This window comes from Dromiciops gliroides, chromosome 4, assembly GCF_019393635.1.
Source record: "Dromiciops gliroides isolate mDroGli1 chromosome 4, mDroGli1.pri, whole genome shotgun sequence".
Taxonomy (NCBI): domain Eukaryota; kingdom Metazoa; phylum Chordata; class Mammalia; order Microbiotheria; family Microbiotheriidae; genus Dromiciops; species Dromiciops gliroides.
Window position 1 is genome coordinate 129283217 of NC_057864.1, and position 24813 is coordinate 129308029.

The window sequence follows — 24813 nt, forward strand, 5'->3', positions numbered from 1 at the left end:
CTTGAAAGAAGAATGGAAGGGTAAGAAAGAGGGATGGACTGGGAGAAGGGAGATAAAGAATGAGGAAAATTATCTCACATAAAAGAAGCAAGGAAGAGTTTTTACAATGAAAAAGAAAATTGTTGGGGTGGGGGGATGGGGAGTAAGCAACACTTGAACCTGAATCTTATCTGAACTGGTCCAAAGCAGGAAGATTAAGTATGCATGCATGCATGTATGTGTATGTATATATATATATATATGTATGTATTCTTCTCCCTTTGCGCGCGCATGCGCACGCGCACACACACACACACACACACAAGTTGGTTAAAAAATTTCATCTTACCCAACAGTGAAGTACAAATGGAAGAAGCTATGGGGGGGGATGGGGGTGGGGGGGAAGAGAGGAGACAGTGATAAGAAGGAGGACAGAATAAAGGAAACAGAGGTCAAAAGCAAAATAGACTTCTGAGGAAGGGAAAGAGTAAAAAAGAGAAGGATAAATAGAAGAGAATGGGATGGAGGAAAATATTCAGCAATCAAAATTGAAGGTGAACAGGATGAACTCACCCATAAAACCAAAAGGGATAGCAGAATGGATTAGAAAATAGAATCCAATAATATGTTGTTTACAAGAAAAGCACTTAAATAGAAGGAGACACACAGTTTTTTTAAAAAAGGGACTGGACTGGGGCAGCTAGATGACGCAGTGGATAGAGCACCGGCCCTGGAGTCAGGAGTACCTGAGTTCAGGTCCGGCCTCAGACACTTAACACACTTACTAGCTGTGTGACTCTGGGCAAGTCACTTAACCCCAACTGCCTCACTAAAAAAAAAAAAAAAAAAAAGGAGTACCTGAGTTCAAATCCAGCCTCAGACACTTAACACTTACTAGCTGTGTGACCCTGGGCAAATCACTTAACCCCAATTGCCTCACTAAAAAAAAAAAAGGGGGGGGGGGGGGGCGCGGGCTGGACCAGAATCTATTACAATTCTCCTGAAGCAAAATAGGCATGGGTAGCAATCATGATCTCAGAAAAAGCAACTGAAAATTAAATCTAATTAAAAGAGATAATGAGAGAAACTACATTTTGCTAAATAGGTGCCATAGACAGTGAATTAATATCAATACTGAACATATATGAATCAAATAGCATTGTATCCAAATTCTTGAAAGAAGTTAAATGAATTACAAGAGGAAATAAAGTGTAAAACTATATTAGTAGGGAACCTCAATTTATCCTTCTCAGACCTAGATAAATCTAACCATAAAATAACAGGTTAAGGAGATGAATAGAATTTTAGAAAAGTTGGATACAATAGACAGAATATCAAATGGGAATATAAAGGAATATATCTTCATACATAGAAAACACAGTACTCTCACAAAATCTGACCGTGAATCTCATCTGAGTTGGTTGAAAGCAGGAAAAATACATAAACACTCTCTCTCTCTCTCTCTCTCTCTCTCTCTCTCTCTCTCTCTCTCTCACACACACACACACACAGCTGGGTATAGAATTTCACCTTATCCAACAGGGAAGTAGGAATAGAAGGGGCTAAGGGAGAGGGGGAGGCATAAGGGCAGATAGGTAGCACAGTGGATAGAGTACTGAGCCTGGAGTCAGGAATACTCATCTTCCTGAATTCAAATCCAGCCTCAGACATTTACTAGCTATGGAACCCTAGGAAAGTCACTCCACCCTGTTTGCCTCAATTTCCTCATCTATAAAATGAGCTGGAGAAGGAACTGGCAAAACTGCTCTAATATCTTTGAGAAGAAAACCCCAAATGGGATCACAAAGAGTCAGACACAACTGAAACAACTGTATAATAACAAAATTAGGACATAAAAACCTCACAAATACAGAAAAGAAGAAATACTAAATGCTCCCTTTTCAGACCATAACAAAATAAACATTACTTTCAATAAAGGACCTTTGAAGCACAGATTAAAAATTAATCAAAAACTAAATATTCCTAGAGAATGAATGTGGCAAAGAATGAATAATAGAAAAATCAGTAATTTCATTTAAGATAATGACAGGAATGAGTCAACATACCAAAATTTGTGGGATGCAGAGAAAATCTATATCTCTAAATGCTTATGTCTTTTTTTCCTTTTTTTTTTCCATGGGGCAATGCAGGTTAAGTGACTTGCCCAGCTAGTAAATGTCAAGTGTCTGAGGCCAGATTTGAACTCAGGTCCTCCTGAATCCAGAGCCGGTGCTTTTATCCACTATGCCACCTAACTGCCCCCACTAAAAGAAAGAGCAGATCAACAAGTTAGGCATGCAACTAAAAAACCAGAAAAAGAACAAATTAAAAATCCTCAATTAAACACCAAAATAGAAGTCCTAAAAACTAAAGGAGAAATTAGTAAAAATGCTAAGCTAAAAAAACAACAACACATTGATTAATAAATAAAACTAAAGCCTAGTTTTATGAAAAAATAAACTATAGACAAATAATAAACAATAGATAAACTAATTAAACATTTTAAAAACAAGAAAATCAAATTGCCAGTACAAAAAATGAAATAGGTGAATGAACAACCAATAAAGATGAAATTAAATGAATTATTAGAAATTATTTTGCCCAACTACGTATCAATTAAATTGACAATATAAATGAAATGGATGAATGTTTACAAAATACGAATTTTACCAGATTAACAGAAGAGGAAATAGAATACTTAAATAACTATTTTTAAAAAAAATTGAATAAACCATATGAGCACCCTAAAAAAAACTAACAAAAAAAAAAGCTCAGATGGATTTAGAAATGAATTCTATCAAGCATTTAAAGAACAATTAATTCTAATATTATATAAACTGCTTGAAAAAATTGGTAAAGGAATCTTACCAAATTCCTTCCATGACACAAACATAACTTAAATCAGAGAAAGAACACACTAAACAATTTCCCTAATGAATATTGATGCAAAAAATTTTAACAGCATACATGCCTAACTTGTTGATCTGCTCTTTCTTTTAGTTGGGGCAAGCAAGGAAATTATAGCAATATATCACCAAGATCAGGATATATCAGTATATATCAATTTACATCAATATATCACAAAGATTTTGGGGGGGGGGCTTGGTAATGAGGGTTAAGTGACTTGCCCAGGGTCACACAGCTAGTAAGTATCAAGTGTCTGAGGTCATTTTGAACGCAGGTCCTCCTGAATCCAGGGCTGGTGCCACCTAGCTGCCCCCACAAAGATTTTTTAAAAAGAAAGCCAAATTACCAGTATAAAAAAATGCAAAGGTGTACAACTAATGAAGACAAAATTAAAGCAATTATTAAGAACTATTTTGTCCAACTATATGCCAGTAAAACTGACAATCTAAGTAAAATGTGTGAATAGTTACAAAACTATAAATTGACCAATATGACCAGAATAGATTTATATCAGGAATGCATGGATGATTCAATATTAGGAAAACTAAAGCATAATTGCCCATAACAATGCCATAAGAAAAAAAATCCTATGATGCAGAAAAAACTTTTGACAAGCTACCATCCCCATTGCTATTAAAAACATTAGAAAGCATAGGAATAAATGGATTTTTTCTTAAAATGCTAAGTACTATCTATCTAAAAAGAAGAGAAAACATTATTCCAATGGGGATAAACTAGAAGCCTTTCCAGTAAGATGTGGGGGGAAGCAAGGTTTTCCATTATCACTATTATTTTTCAATATTGTACTAAAAAGTTAGCTATAGCAATTAGACAAGAAAAAGAAATTGAAGGAATAAGCATAAGCAATAAGGAAATAAAACTTGCACTTTTTGTTAGGTGGCTCAGTGGATAGAGAACTAGGGCATAGAGTCAGGGAAGACCCAAGTTCAAATCTGACCCCTGACACTTACTAGCTGTGTGACTCTGGGCATATAGGTCTTTCCAGGTTTTCTGAAACCACCCCCTTCATTATTTCTTACAGAATGATAGTATTCCATTATGTTCATATACCACCTACTTGTTCAGCCATTCCCCAGTTGATGGACATCCCTCGGTTTCCACCACAAAAAGAGCTGCTATAAATATTTTTGTGCAGATGGATCCTGTTCCTTTTTTGTTTCATTTCTTTGGACATAAGACCTAGTAGCAGTGTTGCTGGATCATTGGGTATAGTTCCAAATTGTTTCTCTAAAACGGTTGGATTATTTTACAATTCTACCAATAGTACATTATTGGTGTGCTGTTTTCCTACATCCCTGCCACCATTGTCATTTTCCTTTTCTGTTATCTCTGCTAGTCTAATGAGTATGAGGTGGTACCTCAGAGTTGTTTTAATTTGCATTTCTCTAATTATTAGTGATTTAGAACATTTTCATATTACTTATGAAAGCTTTGATTTCTTCCTCTGAATATTGTCTATTCATATCCTTTGACCATTTATCTAAAAAACAATTTAGAGATACACTGTGGTTATTCAGTTGTGTCTGACTCTTCACGAGTCCCTTTGGGGTTTTCTTGGCAAAGAGTGCCATTTCCTTCTCCAGTTCATTTTATAGATGAGAAAACTTAGGCAAACAGGGTTAAGTGACTTGCCTAGGATCACACAGCTAGTAAGTGTCTGGGGCCAAATTTGGACTCAGGACTTGACTCTAGGCCTATCACTCTATCTACTGTGCCACTTAGCTACTCCTAGAGATATACTCAAAAAGCTACTAAACTGTATATACCTTTTGACCCAATGATATCACTTTTAGGCATATAACCAAAAGTGGTCCAAAAAAGGAAGAAAAGAACCCATATGCACAAAAATATTTATAGAAGAACTTTTTTTGATATAGCAAAGACCTGGAAACAAAGTAGATTTCTAGTAATTAGGGAATTGCTGAACAAAATAAGGCATGCAAATGTAATGGTATATTATTATGGAATATTAATGGTGTAAGGGCCTAAAATTCTAGCTATGATGTCTAAAATCTAATGAATGGGTTGCCTTAAATCAGAAAATGTACGCACCAATCTTTGGGCATTAAGTTATCTATTAAAGTATATTAGTGCCTCACATACATACATACATACATAAAATAACAAAGGGCAGCTAGGTGGCGCAGTGGATTGAGCACCGGCCCTGGAGTCAGGAGGCCCTGAGTTCAAATCTGGCCTCAGACACTTAACACTTACTAGCTGTGTGACCCTGGGCAAGTCACTTAACCCCAATTGCCTCACCCCCCAAAAAAATAAATAAATAAAGTATATTAGGGGTTAGTAAAGAGAAACACATGGATCAAGTATGAAATTTGCTTGCTCTCCCTATCCTGTCTGTCTCTTGCTCCCCAGCCAAAGTCTCCAACCAAAAGACCCGCTACTCGGCTTCTCCCAGAAGCCTCCTGAGAAACTGGAAACAGTGCTGTCCATGCACACAGCTCCAAACTAATTGGCTGGTAGCTCTGATTGACAGGTCCCACGGGTGGTTCTATAGATGTAACTTCTGGACACCAGGAAACTTCCAGATGTGGAGTAACTTCCGGATGCTAAAGTCACATGGTTTCTAAATCATATGCTTTCTCCTCATGGCAGAGCTTCCCTGCAATCTTTCCCAGCAGGGGGTATCATTACAATTCTCACAACAGATTATTATTACGAACATAATCAAATATTATAAGAAATGACAAAACAGACAGATTTAGAAAAACCTGGGAGGGCCTGAGTAAACTGATACAGAATCAAGTGAACAGAACCAACAGAACATTTATTTAATGACAACACTATTGTTGTTTAGTCATTTCAGTTGTGTTCGATTCTTTGACTCCTATAACACTATAAAGGAAAACAATTTTGAAAGACTCAAAAACTAAGATCAATGCAATGACCAGTTAAGAATGATGATGAATTATGCTTCCTATCTCTTGGCAGAGAGGTAATGGCCTAAAAATGAGGAAAGACACATATTTTAAGACAGTCAACTATTTGTATAAAATTATTTATAGCCGCTCTTTCTGTAATGGCTAAGAACTGGAAATCAAAGGAATGCCCAACATAGCTAAAGAAGCTATGGTAGGGGCAGCTAGGTGGCGCAGTGGATAGAGCACTGGCCCTGGAATCAGGAGGACCTGAGTTCAAATCTGGCCTCAGACACTTAACACTTACTAGCTGTGTGACCCTGGGCAAGTCACTTAACCCCAACTGCCTCACTAAAAAAAAGAAAAAAGAAAAAAAAGAAGCTATGGTATATAATGATGGAATACTATTTTTCTGTACGAAATGGCAAGCAGGATGATTTCAAAAAGGCCTGGAAAGACTTGTATGAACTGTTGTATAGTAAAGTACACAGAACCAGGAGAGTGTTGTACACAGTGACAGCAATATTGTTTGATGAAGAACTGTGAATGACTTAACTATTCTCAGCAATACAATGATCCAGGACAATACCAAAGGACCAATGAATGATGAAACATACTATCCACCTCCGAAGAAAGAACTGATATTGAACACAGACTGAAGCATGCTTTTTTCTTTCTTTCATTTTTTTCTTTTATTCAAGTTTTTTTATACAAAATGATTAATATAGTAATGTTTTACATAATTGTACATATTTAACCTATATCTGCTTACTGCCTCAGGAAGGGGTCAGGAGACGGAGGGAAGGAGAGATAAAATTTGGAAATCAAAACTTTAAATAAAAATTGTTTTAAAAAAGACACAATGTGTACATTTGTTGTGTATGACCAGGCTTATTTATTACAAGGTAAAGTTTTTTTGTGGGGAAATGGAGGAAGGTTTAAAAGAGAAGAGGAATAATGATACTAAAAAAGGGAAGAAAAAAGAAAAAAGTGCTAATGATTCATTTAAAAAATACAGAGAATAAAATGAAGGCCAGAAGGGCACAAACAAAGCAGTTTTGTAACTACCACATTAAATTAGAAAAATACTTTTAAGAAAAAACAAACTGTACATAGATTCATGGTTTCATAAACATTCTTCTTGGGGCAGCTAGGTGGCACAGTGGATAAAGCACCGGCCCTGGATTCAGGAGTACCTGAGTTCAAATCCGGCCTAAGACACTTGACACTTACTGTGTAACCCTGGCCAAGTCACTTAAGCCCTATTGCCCCGCAAAAACAAAAACAAAAACAAAACATAAACATTCTTCTTTCTGCTGTTCTTTCTTTCTTTCTTTCTTTTTTGCGGGGCAATGGGGATTAAGTGACTTGCCTAGGGTCTCACAGCTATTAAGTGTCAAATGTCTGAGGCCAGACTTGAACTCAGGTCCTCCTGAATCCAGGGCTGGTGCTCTATTCACTGTGCCACCTAGCTGCCCCCTAAAGAAAGGTTTAAAAAAAAAGAAAAACAAACCAGTCCCAGCTCTCAAAGAGCTCACAGTCCAATGGGGAAGATAACAAGAAATGAACTATGTACCACCGAGCTTAAATAAGATAAATTTAAAATAATCAACAGAGGAAGGATTCTAGAATTAAGGGGAATTAGGAAAGGCTTCTTGTAGAAGGTGAGATGTTAGCTGGGACTCCAAGGAAACCAGGAGGCAGAGATGAAGAAGAACACTCCAGGCACGGGGGAGTAGAGAATGAAAATGTGAGGGAGTTCAGAGATGGAGTATCTTATTTGAAGAACAGTAAGGAGTAGGGTGTCACTGAATCACAGAGTAAATTTATTGGGGGCAAAGATTGTTTCATTTTTCTTTGTATTCCCAAAAGCTAATACAGTGCCTGGCAGATAGAGAGTAAACATTTAATAAATGCTTGTTGATTGATTCAAGCAGAGATTTTGGACATGCTTGACATAGGTAAGCACAGAAGAATAACTAACTTGTATATAGGAGTGCTTTAAAATGATCTCATTTGATTCTCATAATCCTGTGATGTTGGTACTACAAGCATTGTCTTCACTTTATATATGAAAGGACTCCAGAAACTGACACCTTCATGAGAAAGGCACTTAATTTCTCAGTGCTCTAGGCAACTAAGTCTACAAGTTACAGAGAAGGTATCCACCTGCATTGGTTGAGGGAGTTCCTTTCACCTATGAGTCCCCTATGACAAAGAAATCACAGCTCCAGTCCCCTGTGCCTATCAGAGACAAACTGAGGCCGAGAGAGGTTAAGAGAATTATCCAGGATCATATAGCTAGTAAGTATGGGAGGCAGGATTTGAACTTAGATCTTCTTGACTTCCAAGTCTAGCAGCTCCTTCCACTATACTGCTTAACTGATACTTAACAAATGCTTTTCAAATTTGCAAGTAAGAGAAAGTTGGGCTAATGACAATCAAGTCATAATACAAAAAAAGTTAAAACAATAGGTTAAAACAGACAGTAGATCAATTTATTAGATTAGATTTTGAGTTGGAAAGGACCTTATAGGTCAACTGCCTCACTTTAGAGTTGAAGAAACTAAGGCCAAGAATGATTTAAATGATCTATGTTCACAAAAATAAATGGCAAAGCAAGGGTCTGAACCCAAGTTTCCTGAATCCAAAGACAAGAATCTTTCCAATGTATCACGTGGCTAGTTTGTTAAATGAAATTGACTAGGGTCCAATGTAAACACTTGGATGGAAAAAAACTTCACAATTCAATTAAAAAAACATTTATTTAGTTCCTATCCTGTGTGAACTAAAAAGGCAGTATAGTGGTGTATAGTGTACAGGAGATGGACCTTGGAGTCAGGAAGTCAGTCAATAAATATTTATTAAATGTCTACTATGTGCCAGGCACTGCTAAGTGCCAGGAATACAAAAAGAGGCAAGACAATCCTTACCCTCAAGGAACACACAATCTAATGGGGGAGACACCAAGCAACAAATATATACAAACTATAAACAGGATAAATAGGAAATAATTAACGGAGGAAAGGTACTAGAATTAAGAGTTGGTTGGGAAAGGTTTCCTATAGCAGATGAGATTTTAGCTGGGAACTGAAGGAAGTCAGGAAAATAGAGATGAGGAAGGAAAGCATTCCAGACATTGAGGGCAGCTAGTGAAAATGGCCAGAATAAATAAATGGAATTTCTTGTTTGTGAATTGGCAAAGAGACCAGTGTTACTGGATTGAAGAGTCTATGGTGAGAAATACCATACAACAAGACTAGAAAAGTAGTGGAGGTGGGGAAGTTGGTTATGAAGGGTTTTGAACCCCAGAGGATTTTATATTTGATCTTCAAGGTGACAGGAAGCCAGCACAGTTTACTGGGTAAGCTAAACTCCATGAGAAGCCATTGATCAGACCTACACTTTAGGAAAATCACTTTGTTAGCTGAACAGAAGGGTAGCCTGGAGTATGGAGAGAACTGAGGCAGGCTCATCCACCAGCATGGTATTGCAAAAGTCTAAGTGTGAAGTGATGAGGGCCTGTACCAGAGTGATGATGGTATGAGAGGATGCTGCATAGGCGAAATTAATAGACCTTGGAACAGATTAGTTACAGGGAGGTAAAAGGTATACCCAGATTGTGAGCCTGGGACACCAGGAAGATGGTGTTAGCTTTAAGAGGATCAGAGAAGTTTGGATTGTGAAAGGGTTTAGGAGGAAAGATAATGAGTTCAGTTTTGAACATGTTGAGTTTAAAGGTGTCTACTGAAGTTATCATATGGAATGGCTCTCTGGGAAGGGAAAGATAACAGATAATTGGAATAATTATGGGGATGCAAGAAACAGAAAATATCAATAAAAACTTATTTTAAAAATATGTCCACTGGACATTCAGTTTTGAGATGTCTGAAAGACATTTGGAGATGTGATACTGGAAGTCAATAGAGATATAGGGGTAGGAGAGAATCATCAGCATAGAGATGATAATTACATGCAAGGTAGCTGATGAGATCACCAAGTGAAGTAGTATAGGGAAAAGAGAACAAGGCCCAGGACAGAACACTGAGGGACTCCTATAGTTAGTTATATAGTGTGACTTGGATGATGATCTAGCAAAGTAGAATGAGAAGAAGCAGTCCAACAGATGGGAGGAAAACCAGGAGTATCCCAAAATCCTAGAGAGAAGAAAGTGACAAGGAGAAGAGGGTGATCAACAGTGTCAAGGGCAGCATAGAAGTCAAGAAAAATGAGGGCTGAGAAAAGGCCACTGGATTTAGCAGTTAAAAGGTCACTGGTAACTCTGAAGAGAGCAGTTCTGGTGGAATGATGAGGTCAGAAGCTGGATTGTAAGGGAAGTAGAGAAAGGGTAGACACCTATTGTAGGCTAACTTTTCAAGGAGTATACCCACAAAGAGCAGAAGAAATACAGGAAGATAGTTAGGGAGGAATGGAAGAAAGACTTGGGTTTAAATCTTGCCTCTGATACATACTAACAATGTGACCCTAGACAAATCTTTTCACCTCTCTCAGTCTTGGGTTTTTCATCAGCATAATTCTAAGTGCCCTTAGTCAAGTCTTTAAGACTTTAAGTTAAACAAGAGTTGCTGATATGCACTGGTAGAGGAAGTTTTCAACTTAGTTCAACAAGCATTTATTAAATAAAGAATCTTTCAATAAGTTTTTTGTTAATCTTAGTGACTTCTAAGATTATCCCCAATTTATCCTCTATCTTGTTTGTATGTAGTTGTTTACATGTTGTGTGTGTGTGGGGGGGAGGTATCTGAGGCCGGATCTGAACTCAGGTCCTGCTGAATCCAGGGTCGGTGTTTTATCTACTGTGCCACCTAGCTGCCCCCTGTTTATATGTTGTATTCCTCATCTGACAGTGAGTTCCTTTTGAGAGCAGTGTTTATCTTATTTTTTTGCCTTTCTTTGTATCCCAGTTCACACCACAATGCTTGGCATATAGTAGGCACTTAATAAATGCTTATTTATTGACTACTACAGGTACTATGCTAAGTGCTGAGGATATAAAGATAACAATGAAAACAGTCCCTGCACTCAAAGAAGTTTATATTCTTCTGGGGACAGGGGGAATAATGTATACATAAATACATGGAAAGTAAATACAAAGTAATTTTGGGAAAGGACATTTAAAAAAAAAAAGGACATATAAATTGAGGCACTAGAATTGTGGCCAGGGGTCAGGAAAAGCAAGAGGTCATACTTGAGTTGAGCCTTGAAGAAAGCTACAACAAATTCCAAGAGAAAGGAGGAAGAGCATTCCAGAAAGAGGAAGAAACCGGTATTTGGAACAGAAAAGTACATATAGGACAGTAAACAGGCCAATTTGTTTGGACCATAGAATGCACAAGAAGGGGTCATATAAAGTAAATCTGGAAGGATTTACAGGTTTAGAGTAGGAGGAAGGGACTTCAAAGGTCATGTAGTCTAAAACCCTCAGGAATATCAAATGACTTGGAGAAAAAAGATTGAAGATAGGAAGACCAATTCAGAGGCGACTACAGTAGACCAGGTAAGAGATCAAAAGGGTCAGACTTAGGGTGTGAGTAGAGAGAAAGGGATGAATTCAAATGATGTTGTATAAGTAGAATCAACAATTTGGCAACTGATTACATATGAGAGGGAAGAATACACGACTTTGAGGTTGAAAACCTGTATGTAGAAGGATGTTAACAATCTTCAACAGAAATAGGGAAATTAGGAAAAGGGCTGGGCTTTAAATGAAAGATAATGAGTTCTGTTTTAGACATACATAATTTGAGATGTTCACAGGATATCCAGGTGGAACTATCCTGCAGACAATTCATGATGTTAGACTGAAGACCAAGAGATGGAAGAGGGATGGACATGTTTAATTTGGGAATCATCTGCATAGAATTGAACCCATGGAAACTGATCACCAAGAGAAAGTAAAGAGGGTGAAAAAAAAAAAGGAGAAGGTCTGGCACAGGACTGAAGCTGCGTGGATGATGACCTAGCAAAAGAGATAGAGAAGTGGTCAAGCAGGTAGGAAAAGAATGAAAACCCAGGAGGGGTGGTCAACAATACAAAAAGCTGCAGAGAGTTCAAGAAAGAAGAACATATGTGGAGCTCCCTATATTAATATAAAACTGTAGTTCTGTACTAACATGAGAGGCACCGTGTTTGGGATTGTAGATAAAAAGAAAAAATTAAACAGTCCCTGCCCACAAATAATAACTTATTCTATTAGGGGTCAGATACAGGCTCACAAATAAGTAAACAAAGTAATATCAGGGAGAAGAGGTCATTAACAATTGTTAAAAACAGGAAAGGTACAAGCACAAGAGTAGGAAAATATAGTCAAGTCAAGAAGCATTTATTAAGTACCTATTATGTGTGCTAAATCACTATGCTAAGCCCTGACATTAAAAAGGCAATAAAAGTCCTTACCTTCAAGTACCTCACAATGTAATGGAGGAGACAACATGTAGATAACGATGTAAAACCAAGTTATATACAAGAAAATTGGAGATTATCACACGGGGAAGACACTGGTATTAAAGGGGACTGGCAAAGTCTTCTTGAAGAAGGTGGGATTTTAATTGAGATTTGAAGGAAGCCAGGAGGCAGATATGAGGAGGGAGATCACTCTAGGCACAGGGACAGCCAGTAAAAATGCAGAGATTCAAAAGATGGAATGTCTTGCACAAGGTCAGTATCACTGAATTATAGAACAAATGGAAGTGAATAAAATGTAAGAAGCGTGGAAAGATAGGAATGGGCCAGGTTATGAAGAGTTTTAAAAGTCAAAAAGGATAAACTCATCAGAGTTGCCTCAAGGAGGGATTAACACACCCACCCAACTGGGCAGTAAATGAGCCTAACACTCATCGGAATTGGCTCAAAGACCTCAAACTCATCAGCATTGGCTCAAAGAGGGAATAACATACACACTCAATTTGGGTGGAGTAATCTCTCTAACCCTGCAGGAAAATAGGAAGGGAAGGGGATAAAGAGAGAGGGGCAACCAGGCAGGATAGCACAAGATCTAGCAGCTTCTACATTAAAGGACCAGAGGACATGGAATATGATATTCCAAAGGGCAAAGGAAATGGGATTACAACCAAGAATCACCTACCCATGAAAAAGACGACTTTCAGATATTTGTGATGAAAAGACCTGAATTGAATGGCAAATTTGACTTTCAAATACAAGACCCTAGAGAACCATAAAAAAAAATTGGAGCTGGGGGCATACCTGGGGTCGTACAGTGGGCGACTGTCTTGTGTCTGAGGCTGGGTTTTGGCTGGAATCCCCCTGGGTCCAGGGGTGATGATTTGTCCACTGTGTCACTTAGCTAGATGATAACATCTTTAGGGTTAAATTGAGGGGTGAAGGGAATTCACTGGGGGAGGGGGAAGGGCAGAAGCGAAATCCTACATGAAAGAAACAGGAAAAGGCTTATGGAGTGGGGGAAGAGATGGGAGAGGAGCAGGGCAGTAAATGAATTTTACACTCATCAGAAAAGGCTCAAAGATCTTAAACTCATCAGAGTTGCCTCAAGGAGGGACTAACAGACACACCCAACTGGGTGGAATAATCTATTTAATCTGGGCAGTAAATGAGCCTAGCACTCATTAAAATTGGCTCAAAGACCTCAATCTCATTAGAATTGGCTCAAGGAGAGACTAATGTACACACTCAATTGGGTAGAGTAATCTCTATAACCCGGCAGGAAAATAGGAGGGGAAGGGGATAAAGAGAGAGGGGCAAAAGAAGGAAGGGCAGAGTGGGGGAGGGGAGAGACAGAAGCAAATCCCTTTTGAAGAGTGATAGGATGAAAGAAGGTGGATAATAGAATAATAGATAATAATAGATAATAATAATAATAGATAATAATAATAGATAATAGATAATAGAATAGGATGGAAGGGAAACAGTTAACAATAGTAATCATGAAAAAGAGAAAAGGGGGAAAAATTGTACAAAAAATATTTATAGCAACTCTTGGTGGAGGCTAAGAATTGAGAATCAAGGGAATGTCCATCAATTGAGGAATGATGGAAAAAGCTGTGTTATATGATTGTAGTGGAATGGACTTGTGCTACAGAAAATGACAAACAGGATGATCCCCGAAAAACCTTGAAAGACTAATGAACATCGATGTATGGTGAAGTGAGCAGAGCTGAGAGGACATTGTGTGTAGTGACAGCAGTATTGTTCAATGAGTAATTGTGAATGACTTAGCTACTCTCAGCAGTACAATGATCCAAGACAATCCCAAGGAACTAATGAGGAAGCATACTATGCACCGCTATAGAAAGAACTGATAAAAAGAACACTTGTGGATTGTACATATATAACCTGATTGTGATCTTGTGGAGGGGGGAGGAAAGGAGAATAATTTGGAACTCTAAATCTTATGAAAATGAATGTTGAAAACTACCCTTACATGTAAATGGAAAAATAAAATAAATGTTTGTTGAGGAAAAAAAACATAAAAAAAGAGAGAGAGGGGCAAAAGATGGAAGGGCAGATTAGGGGAGGGGATAGCATGAAAGAAGATGGATAATAGAATAAATATCATGGGGAAGGAAAGAGGATGGAAGGGAAACAGCTAACAATAGTAATCATGAAAAAGAGAAAAGGGGGGAAAATTATACAAAAAATATAGCAACTCTTTGTGGTGGCTAAGAATTGAGAATCAAGGGAATGTCCATCAATTGAGGAAATGACTGAAAAAGCTGTGGTATATGACTGTGGTGGAATGGTATTGTGCTATAGGAAATTACAAACAGTATGAACTGATGTATAGTGAAGTAAGAAGAGCTGGGAGGACATTGTGCATAGTGACAGCAGTATTGTTCAATGAGCAATTGTGAATGACTTAACTATTCTCAGCAATGCAATGATCCAAGACAACCCCAAGGGACTAATGATGAAGCTTATTATCCACCCCCATAGAAAGAACTGATAAAAAGAGCACTTGTGGACTGTACATATATAACCTGGTTGCTGTCTTGTGGAGGGGGGAGGAAAGGGAGGGAAAGAGAAAAATTTGGAACTCTAAATCTTATGAAAATGAATGTTGGAAAACTACCCTTATATGTAACTGGAAAAAATAAAAATAAATGTTTGTTGCAAAAAAAAAAAGAAGAAAAGAAAAAAAGAAAAAACAGGATTGAAAAACTGAGTAAAAACAGTTAAAAACAAAACAAAACAAAAAGTCAAAAAGAATTTTATATTGATCCTGGAGGTGATAGAGACGCTGGAGTTTATGAAGCAGGGGAGTGACATGGTCAGACTTGAACTTTAGGAAAATTAACTTGATAGCTGAGAGGAAGATGAGTTGGAGTGGGGAGAGACTTAAGGGAGACCAACCAACAATCTATTTCAGTACTCCAGGTGTCAGGTGATGAGGGTCTGCACCAGGATAGTTTCAGTGTCAGAGAAGAGAAGGGTATACATGAGAATTGTGACAAAGTCAGAGTTGGTAGGCCTTGGCAACTGATTGGATATGGAGGGTGAGAGAATGAGAAGTAGAAGATGACACTTATGTGGCAAGCCTGGGCAACTGGAAGGATAGTGGTACCCTTAACAGTAATAAGTAAGTTACGAAGAGGGGAGGATTGGAAGATGTCAATTACGCAGTTGGAGATGTGAGACTGGAGGTCAGGAAAGATTAGGGCTAGACAAACAGATTGAGACTCAACTGCATAGAGATGATAATGAATCCACAGGAGTTTATGAGATGACTAAGTGAAATAGTATAGAGGGAGAAGAAGGCCCAGGTCAGATCCTGAAAGAGATAGAGAATGCACTGCGGTAGCTGGGATCTGGGTAGGGTTAGTAGACTCAACCTGGATAAAGATCCATGAAAGAAGACTGAGAGAAGAAGCACTTTGGACAAGTAGGAGAAAAAGGAGACAGCAGTCACAAAACCATGGAAAGCAAAGAGTATCCTGGATAATAAGTGTGATCAATAGTGTCAAATGTTACAGAGCAGTCAAGAAGGATGAGAACTGAGAAAAGACAATTAGATTTGAAAATTAAGAGAGCATAGGTAACTTTGGAGAGAGCAGTTTCAATTGGATGATAAAGTCAGAAGCCAAACTACAAGAGTTAAGAGAGTGAGAGGAAAGGAACCCGAGGCATCAATGTAGATGGCCTTCTCAGGAAAGAGCCATGAAAATAAAGAATATTATAGGATGATAACTGTCAGGGATGGACAAAGATCAAGTGAGGGCTTTTTTTTTTTTTTTAGGATAGAGGAGACATAGGAATGTTTGTAGGAACAAGGAAGCAGTCAGTAGGTAGAGAAATGAAGATTAATGAAAGAGTAGAAAGGACAGAGGGATCAATTTATTGGAGAAGATGGGGTAGAAAGGGATCATTTGTGCATGCAGAGGACTTAGCCTTGGCTAAGAGAGACCTCAGTCTCTTTGTGTGACACTCAAAGGAAGGAGATATTGATAGAAGGCATCTGAGTGATATGAGATGAGGAGGGGAAAAGACAGAACTCTCTCCAAATCACATCAAGGTTTTCGGTGTTCTCTGTTTGGGGGTAGAGGAACCATGAGGAAAGCTGAAAAGGTTTGGAGAAGATGCTGTGTTTAGTGAATCTATTAGGAAGGTTTAATGGATTGCCTTGCTGCAGCAAGGACCCGGTTGAGATTCTATAACATAAATTTAGAGTGGACCCAGTCAGTGGACTTTCATGATTTTCTCCAGCTTTGTTCAATATCAAGTGAAATCAGGATGTGGAAGTAATCTAAGTCTAAGACTTGGCAGGCAAAGTATGGGAAGAGGGCAAGGCATACTTTCTCATTGCTACTTTCAGGACCGGGAGTAGATTCTAGATGGGGGAGCTCAAAGATGGAGTCCTAGAACAGCCTGAGCCTGGGAGTCAGGGATTAGTATGAGGGGATGGTGGAAAGCATAAGCTGGGAAACCTCTGGGCACTGAGAAGGAACATACCATAAAACTCCTAGGAATTATAAGTAGCCTCTAAATACTCAGACCTAAAATCCTGCCTCCTCAAGAAATTCCTTCCCAGGGCTGGACTCTTCTCCCTGTGGTTCCCTCGTTCCTATTTCTTTTTTCTTCTATCTCACAATTTCTTCTCCTTTACTTCTCTTTGTCTCCCTTCCTTCCTATATTTCTGCCTCTCTCTTTTTCTCTACCAATCTATGTCTCTCCCAATACATCACAGAATCAAGCATAGCTCTGAAATCAGAGAACTTGAGTTCAAATCCTTCTTATCGTATGCTACCTGTGTGACTTTGGGCAAAACACTTAACTTGCCTTGGACTCCAAATCCACTGTTCTTCTGAATGTACTGCACTGACGTACTACTTAATTTTCTTATCAATAAAACAAGTGGATTGGACTAGATGTCCTCTGAGGTCCTTTCCAGCTCTTAGATCTAGTATCCATAAAAGCTTCTGCTCTGCTGGACTTCTAATGCTTCTCTGGGCCAACTATGTTTAATGACATGTATATAGATATAGATAGATAGATGCAGATATATATATATATATATATACACACATATATACATACACATATACGTACATATATACACACATACATATGTATACACATGTCAATTTTAAAACGGTTTCTATACTTAAACTGGATAGATAGGTCAATCTAAAGTGGAAGGTGAACTGTAGGAAACTGATGGTGTTTAGTCATTTTTGAATAGTGACCAACTCGATGTGACCCCACTTGGTGTTTTCATGGCAAAGATACTGGAGTAGTTTTGCCATTTTCTTCTTGAGCTCATTTTACAGATGAGGAAATTGAGGCAAACAGGGTTAAGTAACTTGCCCAGGGTCACAGAGCTATTAAGTGTCTGATGCCAGATTTGAACTAAGTAAAATTAATCTTCCTGACTCCAGGCTTAGATACTCTCTCCACTGTGCCACCTTAGCTGCCCCAGGTAGGAAATTAGCTTTCAGTGATAACAGGATTTCTTGGATAACAAGCCTCTTGATATTTACTAACTTACCAAGACTCCTTTCTCGGGCTACAGTGTTGACCAGGACTCACAAAAAGCCAAAGTCTACTTCTAATGTTTTGGGTACCTATCATCCTGGGATTAGGGTTTTATATAATAGTGCATATTTCTCTAATACAAAGAGAAAAGACAAAATTGATACCTTGCTTTGAATGGCTAGAATAGTTTTCCTTACAATCAGCCCTTCTGGAAAAGCACCAATTCTTTATAGGCAGTGGCCTGCCCTGATGAAAGGGGTGAATTATACTGGAAAGGTAGTGGAGTACAATGGAAAGGACAGTAGATGTGGCATCAGAGGGCCTGGATTCAAATCCCAGCTCTGACACCTTCCTACCTGGGTAACCTGGGGCAAGTCACCTCTCTCTGGATCTGTTTCCTTATTTGTATAACGAGAGGGTTATACTACATGATCTCTGAGGTCCTTTAAATCTATGACATCATTACCATGTAGATGTGTGTCTTTAACACATCACAACCCATCTGAGATTCAATTTCATCATCTATAAAATTACAAGATTTGAACCAAAATACTCTCTCCAAGGTTCCTTACAGCTATAAAATACTGTAATTCCATTCCCCTAAAAGAACTTTCTGTTCCAAATAGATTGGCCTCATCTCATCTTTGCTTATGCTGCTTCTCCTGCCCAGAATGCCCTGTACCTTCTTCTCTTCTTACACAAATCTTTCCCATCCAACTCAGATCCTGTTTCTACTATAAAGTCTTCCTTGACCATTTATCCTTCTTACAAGTTTTAACACTTATCACTCATTTGCATTTTATCATATGCTGCATAGTAACATGTAATATTGTCAGATAACTTTTTACATGTTTATATTTTTTCTCCCTTGGAAATACATACATGATTGTCTCATAAGAACCTTGAAAACAGGGATCTTGTGTTATGCTTCTTTATATTCCTCATAGGACCTGGCACAATGGAATGTATACAACAGATTCTAGATAAATGTCTATCTGTTAAATGAATGAATGAGATAATAGTTAAGTTAGACCAAGTATGGGTAGTATTTAAATAAGCAGAAAGAAGGGGAGTGGGGGAATACCTAAACCGAAGGAAACAGTCATGAACAAATCAGAGTAATGAACACAGTGTGATTAAGAGACGGGAAGATAGGCTTGGTTGGAGTATAAGGTTCACATGAAAAGAGCAGGAGGTAAATCTGCAAAGAAATGTTTTAGCCTGGATATGAGGACCTTAATTTCCTTACTCTTATTAGTCCACTCCCTTCAGTTTCTTTGATTATTTTCTCTAAAATGCCTATTTCCATTTCTTTTTTAACTGCTGGAATAACCTGTTTCTCCATTTGCCAAATCATATATCCTGTGCTTGTCATTTAAGTACAGTGTCTTAAGTACACTTAAGACCATTTCCTAAAAGTGTATGAATATTAATAGTGCCAATAGTTACATGATTCCAAAATAAAATTTTAAAAAAATCTTTCCAGCAAAAAAAAAAAAGTTTAATGGAGAGGTAAAAAAAATTCTTTTTAAAAAAATTTCATCATATACATAGAAAAGAATTATATAGGATAAGAGGGTATGTGTAGATTATGATATGCACAAATTCTGGGATCATCCACACCAATGAGGTCCACTCAGGTATTGAAGTAACTCTCTAACCATAGAAATTAACATTTGGTACTTAATCAAATCAGGTAGTACTCCAAACAGAAATAGAGAGGCTCAGTCTTTTATTCAATTTTTGATGGTAATGTTAAGTATTGATTATCTGGGACAGTATAGGTGGCTCAGTAGAGTGCCAAGACTGGAGTCAGGAAGACTCATCTTCCTGAGTTCAAATCTGGCCTCAGACATTTACTAGCTGTGTGACCCTGGGCAAGTCATTTAACCCTGTTTGCCTCAGTTTCCTCATCTGTAAAATGAGCTGAAGAAGGAAATGGCAAACAGTATCTCTGCCAAGAAAATCCCAAATGGGGTCAAGGAGAGTTGGACATAACTGAATGACAAAATGATTAGCTGTCATGTTGGGTAATAAAAAAATGGAATTAAAAGTAATGGGCTTGGGGGCAGCTAGGTGGCACAGTGGATAGAGCACCGGCCCTGGAGTCAGGAATACCTGAGTTCAAATCTGGCCTCAGACACTTAGCACTTACTAGCTGTGTGACCCTGGGCAAGTCACTTAACCCCAATTGCCTCACTAAAAAAAAAAAAAGAAAGAAAGAAAAAAAAAAGTAATGGGCTTGGGGGCAGCTAGGTAGCACAGTGGATAGAGCACCGGCCCTGGATTCAGGAGTACCTGAGTTCAAATCCGGCCTGAGACACTTGACACTTACTAGCTGTGTGACCCTGGGCAAGTCGCTTAACCCCCCTTGCCCCGCAAAAAAAAAAAAAAGTAAAGGACTTGGGGGCAGCTAGGTGGTGCAGTAGATAAAGCACCAGCCCTGGATTCAGGAGGACCTGAGTTAAAATCTGGCCTCAGACACTTGAGGCTTAGTAGCTGTGTGACCCTGGGTGGGCAAGTCACTTAAACCTCATTGCACCGGAAAAAAAAAAAAGTAAAGGGCAATGTCGATAAACATAGGCAGAGACCAGGGGAGATTGTGATAACTTGTACAAAGTTTATATTTAAATTTCTTAGCTCAATCTTTTACATTTAGTATTACTTTCATTTTATGTGTAATATGTAACAATCAACTAAAAGAGGTCTATAAAAAAGCAAATGGACTGTGCTCCAAATTGCCCTCAACATGTCACTTATCAGATACTACCTTTTATTATTATGCTCTTATAGATATCCTGTCTTTTCAATTAAATGGCATGGAAAAAGCATTAGCTTGAATCACAGGATTTAAGAGCTAGAAGGACCTTTGGAAACTATAAGTCCAATCCCCTCACTTCACAGGTGAAGAAACCTTCAAAGTTCATGGGTCAAAAGACTGGCACTCATACAATTTACAGTCCCCATAAGATTTAACCGATGTCCTCCAATGCTGCATCAAGAACATACCATTCATCACACCTTAGAAGACAGTCAAATTCTACCACTGCCATGTTTCACATAGAAATTTTTTTCCTATATGAATTTAAGTTACTCTTGTTTTTAATCTTTAGAAAATCAAACTACATAATCCATAACAGAGTATGTATATATTTATAAACAGCATATACATACGATTTTGACAAATTCTTTTCCAATATACGTTTGACTACTAGAGGTGGATGTCAGAAGACCTGGGTTCAAGCCTAGCTCTGCTACTGTTTATGTGACTTTAAGCAAGTCACTTCATCTCTGGGCCTCAGTATCCTTGCCTGTAAAAAACTGAACTAAATTATTTCTAAGGGGCCCTTCAGCTTTGACAGTTCATGATTCTATGAAGAACCATGCTTCATACCCCCTTGCTTCCCACTCAAGCAAAGTGCTTTGGCATATATGTCTACTGAACACATAAAATGACAACACACCAATAGGCCTCATTTTCAGCAGATATATATATATATATATATATACTGTTTTATACACACATATATAACAGCAAGTTAATAACTCTGTAGACTTTTTTTTTTGGTGGGGCAATGAGGGTTAAGTGACTTGCCCAGGGTCACACAGCTAGTGTCAAGTGTCTGAGGTTGGATTTGAACTCAGGTCCTCCTGAATCCAGGGCCAGTGCTCTATCCACTTGTGCCACCTAGCTGCCCTCTCTGTAGACTTTTAAGGAGTAAAAGAAACACAAAGGTGATGAATTTAAGTTACTCTTGTTTTTAATCTTTAGAAAATCAAACTACATAATCCATAACAGAGTATGTATATATTTATAAACAGCATATACCTTTAGAGAAAAATACATTTTTTTCAGATGATAAACATTCCCTTATTTTAGAACATTTGAATTAAATTGAAGACCTGATAATGCAGGTGATTACTGAAACAAGAATCTGCAAAAGTACTTTGATAATGTTCTAAGGACTTGACTGTAGTGATTTTAAAACCCTATGTAACACCAATACAATTTTTACTAACTTAACTTTTTGATATCATTTTAGTGGAGGATAAATCCAAAGAACCTGTGGTCTTTTCTATAAATATATAAAGAATCTAAGGATCCACCCAAAGAATAAGACATTCAACAGCTCCAATTCAACAAATCCAATTGCCTGTGTACTGAGTTTTTACCAGGGACTAGGACTCTATCATCTCTAATTAATCCTGTAGATAGATAGCTTAGTTGTACAATTTGCCTGTTGTCTCCATCAGAATGTGAGCTCCTTAAGAGCAGGGACTCTGTTTCTTTGTATCCTATTAGCAAAGTGACTGGCATATTGTGGGCACTTAATAAATGCTAACTGACCAACATTTTAAAAAAATCCTTCAGGAATTGTAATTGTAACAAACTGAACTGACGACATACATCAATGTCATCAATATATCAACTCAGCAACACTGGCCATTTACAAAAGGAATTTATGAATTAAAACATTCTGCATGTTTCAATTTGTGAAGTACACTAGGTCCCCTTGGTAGTTTTTTCGAGCTACTGTATTAGAAGTATGCACAAATCCCAGGATTGTGTATACTTCACTAAACACAAGTATGTCTGGGCTTAACAACTCAATTGAATGATGAAATGAACAGAATCTGGAGGACACCTGCATATAGATACAATGTGGCTGTCACGTATGCCCTGCTGGCTGGGTCTGTATGTTGACATAGAACTCTGGGATTCTTCTCGACAGACCCGCGTACTCACAGCGGGGCGTCTAGGATGGGGATGGGTGAGGGGCTGTCTAGACACCTGTGTCACCTGGGGAGGGCAACGAGGGCCACCTGTACACCCAGGGGAAGGGACCAGGGCCCTGACACGGAAATGTTTCTAGTGGGGCCACCCCACCCGGGCTGCAGTGGAGGGGGGTGGGGGGGCGCAGGGAGGAGTCACGGGTGACTGAAGAGACCAGGGCGGGGGACCGGGCAGGATGCGGGGCTAGGGGGCCAGAGTGGGGGCAGCGCCCACGGGCCGCCCCAGCCCGACCTTGCCTTGGCCCCGGGACCGGCGACTTCCACAACTACGTCTTTGGAGGCTGTCTCCGGGAATACCCCGCGCCCCGGGCCAGGGCCCGGGCGGGGGTAGGGGGGGTGGGATGGGGGGGACAGCCCGGACTCTGGGGCTCTGGGTTTCCGGCCCCGGCGCTCTCACAACAACACAACCCAACACCCAGAGACACCATAACAAAGGCGGCGATGGCAGCGGTGGTAACCCCGGGGTGCGGAGAGGGCGGCGGGTCCGGCAGCCCGCACGCCCGTCGGGCGCGGGGCAGGGCCCCCCGCCCCCAGTCCGGGCCCGGGCAGCCCCGAGGCGGGCAGCAGACGGAGAGGAGGGGGAGGGGGGCGATTGGAGGTGCTACTCACTCTCGTCAGGCAACTGGTCGAGCTCCGCCATCTTGAATGAGCCGCGCCGCTTTTTCAAAGGCTGCCCGCCGCGGTGCATTGTGGGGCGGAGAGAGCCTTTGCGAGGGAGGTTCGAATGCGGGAGCTCACTCGCTCTCCCGCTCGCCCTCTCTCTCCCTCCCTCCCCGGGCTCCCCTGCTCGCGGCCTGGCCTGCGCGCGCGGGGACACCCCAGCGCTGCGCAGAGGGCGCGCGGACGGGCGCGCGGGGGCTCGCGCCGGCCCCGGGAAAAGGGGGGCACAGGACGCGGAGCCCGCGTTACGAGCCCGTCCGCCCGCCCCGGGCCAAGCTGCCCCGGGGAATCCCTCACTCTGGCCCCAAGCTGCAGCCGCGGGCACTGCAAGGGAACTGGGAGGTGGAGGGGGGAGGGAAGAAGGGTAGGAAAAGGGAACAGACCTGGCGGCCCCGGGGGCCGAGGTGCCTTACTACGAGTCTACGCTTCAGTACAGGTGGCCTGGCCTGCTTGGGACCTCCCCCATTTACCCCGCCCGCCTCACTCCGCCGGCTGCTAAACCTGACCCTGTTTACGCCTCAACTTCCTCTTGCTCGCCTCGCCTCCCCTCCCCTCCCCACCACGGGATAGGGCCAGGGAGGGAGGGAGGAGATGACGGCTCCGGTGACACCCGGATGGCTCTGACTTTTTCGCAGCAAGCACCAGTGTCTCCTTAATGACAGGTGGCCTGAAGCGCTTCCTGCCTCTCGGGAGTGCGCACCTCCTACTAAAAATGCGCTCTTAAAGAGCACAAGATCGAGAATCAGGAATCTGGGCTTGAAACCTGGCGCAGGTCCTGACTACCTGTGTGATCGTCACTCAGCATCAGTTCTCTTATCTTTAAAATCAAGGATTTAGACTAGATTCGAGTTCTAAACCAGACGTATGGGAACTTAAAAAAGAAATGCTTCCTTCATATGCTTAGTATTAGGAGAAAGAAGATAACAGGAACCTCGGACTTTCTCCTAACATGTAAAACTGAAGTTAATAATGTTTGCTTTTCTCCTCCACTAAATTCCTAACTGCCAAAGGAGTCCATCACACAAAAAAAGGGTTAAGAACACCTGAATTATGTAATCTCTAAGGTCCTTTATACTTCTAAATCCTAAGATTCTAAATCAGTTTATATGAATAGCAATGCTAACTTTAAATTTTTTTCAATTTTTATTGATGTTTTGTTTCTTAAATCACCATAATTATCCCAAGTATCCTTCTCCCTCTTCTAACCAGAGAACCGTCCTATATAACAAATAGTATATTTTTGTAGAAGGAAAAAGTAGCACAACTAATCAACATGTTGAAAAAGTCCAAAAACACATGCAATATGTAACACCCGCCACAAAGGAGCAGGTTGGAGGTGTCTTCTCATATTTCTTCATGAGTCTGGCTTGATTTTTATAGTTTTGTTACATCATTTACAGTATTGTAGTTACTGTGTATATTGTTTTCTTATCTCTCTTTACTTCACTTTGCATTGGTTCATAGAGCTTTCTCTATGCTTCTCTCTATTCCTTACACACATTATTTCTTACAGGACAGTAATAATATTCCATTACATTCATGTACTGCAATTTCTTTAGCCATTCCCCAGTTGATTGGTACCAACTTTGTTTCCAAATTCTTAGCTATC

The 24813-nt window shown here is 39.7% G+C and overlaps 1 protein-coding gene across 3 annotated transcripts in view; it reads right to left on the reverse strand.

Moving 5' to 3' along the window:
* The window catches only part of LIN9 (lin-9 DREAM MuvB core complex component), a 77223-nt gene extending 53567 nt beyond the window's left edge, over positions 1–23656 (reverse strand). The window contains exon 1 of one of the 3 annotated variants that reach the window (XM_044004302.1): positions 23588–23656. Coding sequence is in view for 2 of the 3 variants with exons in the window: in XM_044004300.1 (XP_043860235.1) it covers positions 23154–23232 (79 nt within the window). In the remaining variant the exon portion in view is untranslated. Of the gene's footprint in view, positions 1–23153; positions 23251–23587 lie in introns of those variants that run through there. The other 2 variants (XM_044004300.1, XM_044004301.1) reach the window with 2 other exon arrangements.
* Between the last annotated feature and the right edge of the window lie 1157 nt (positions 23657–24813).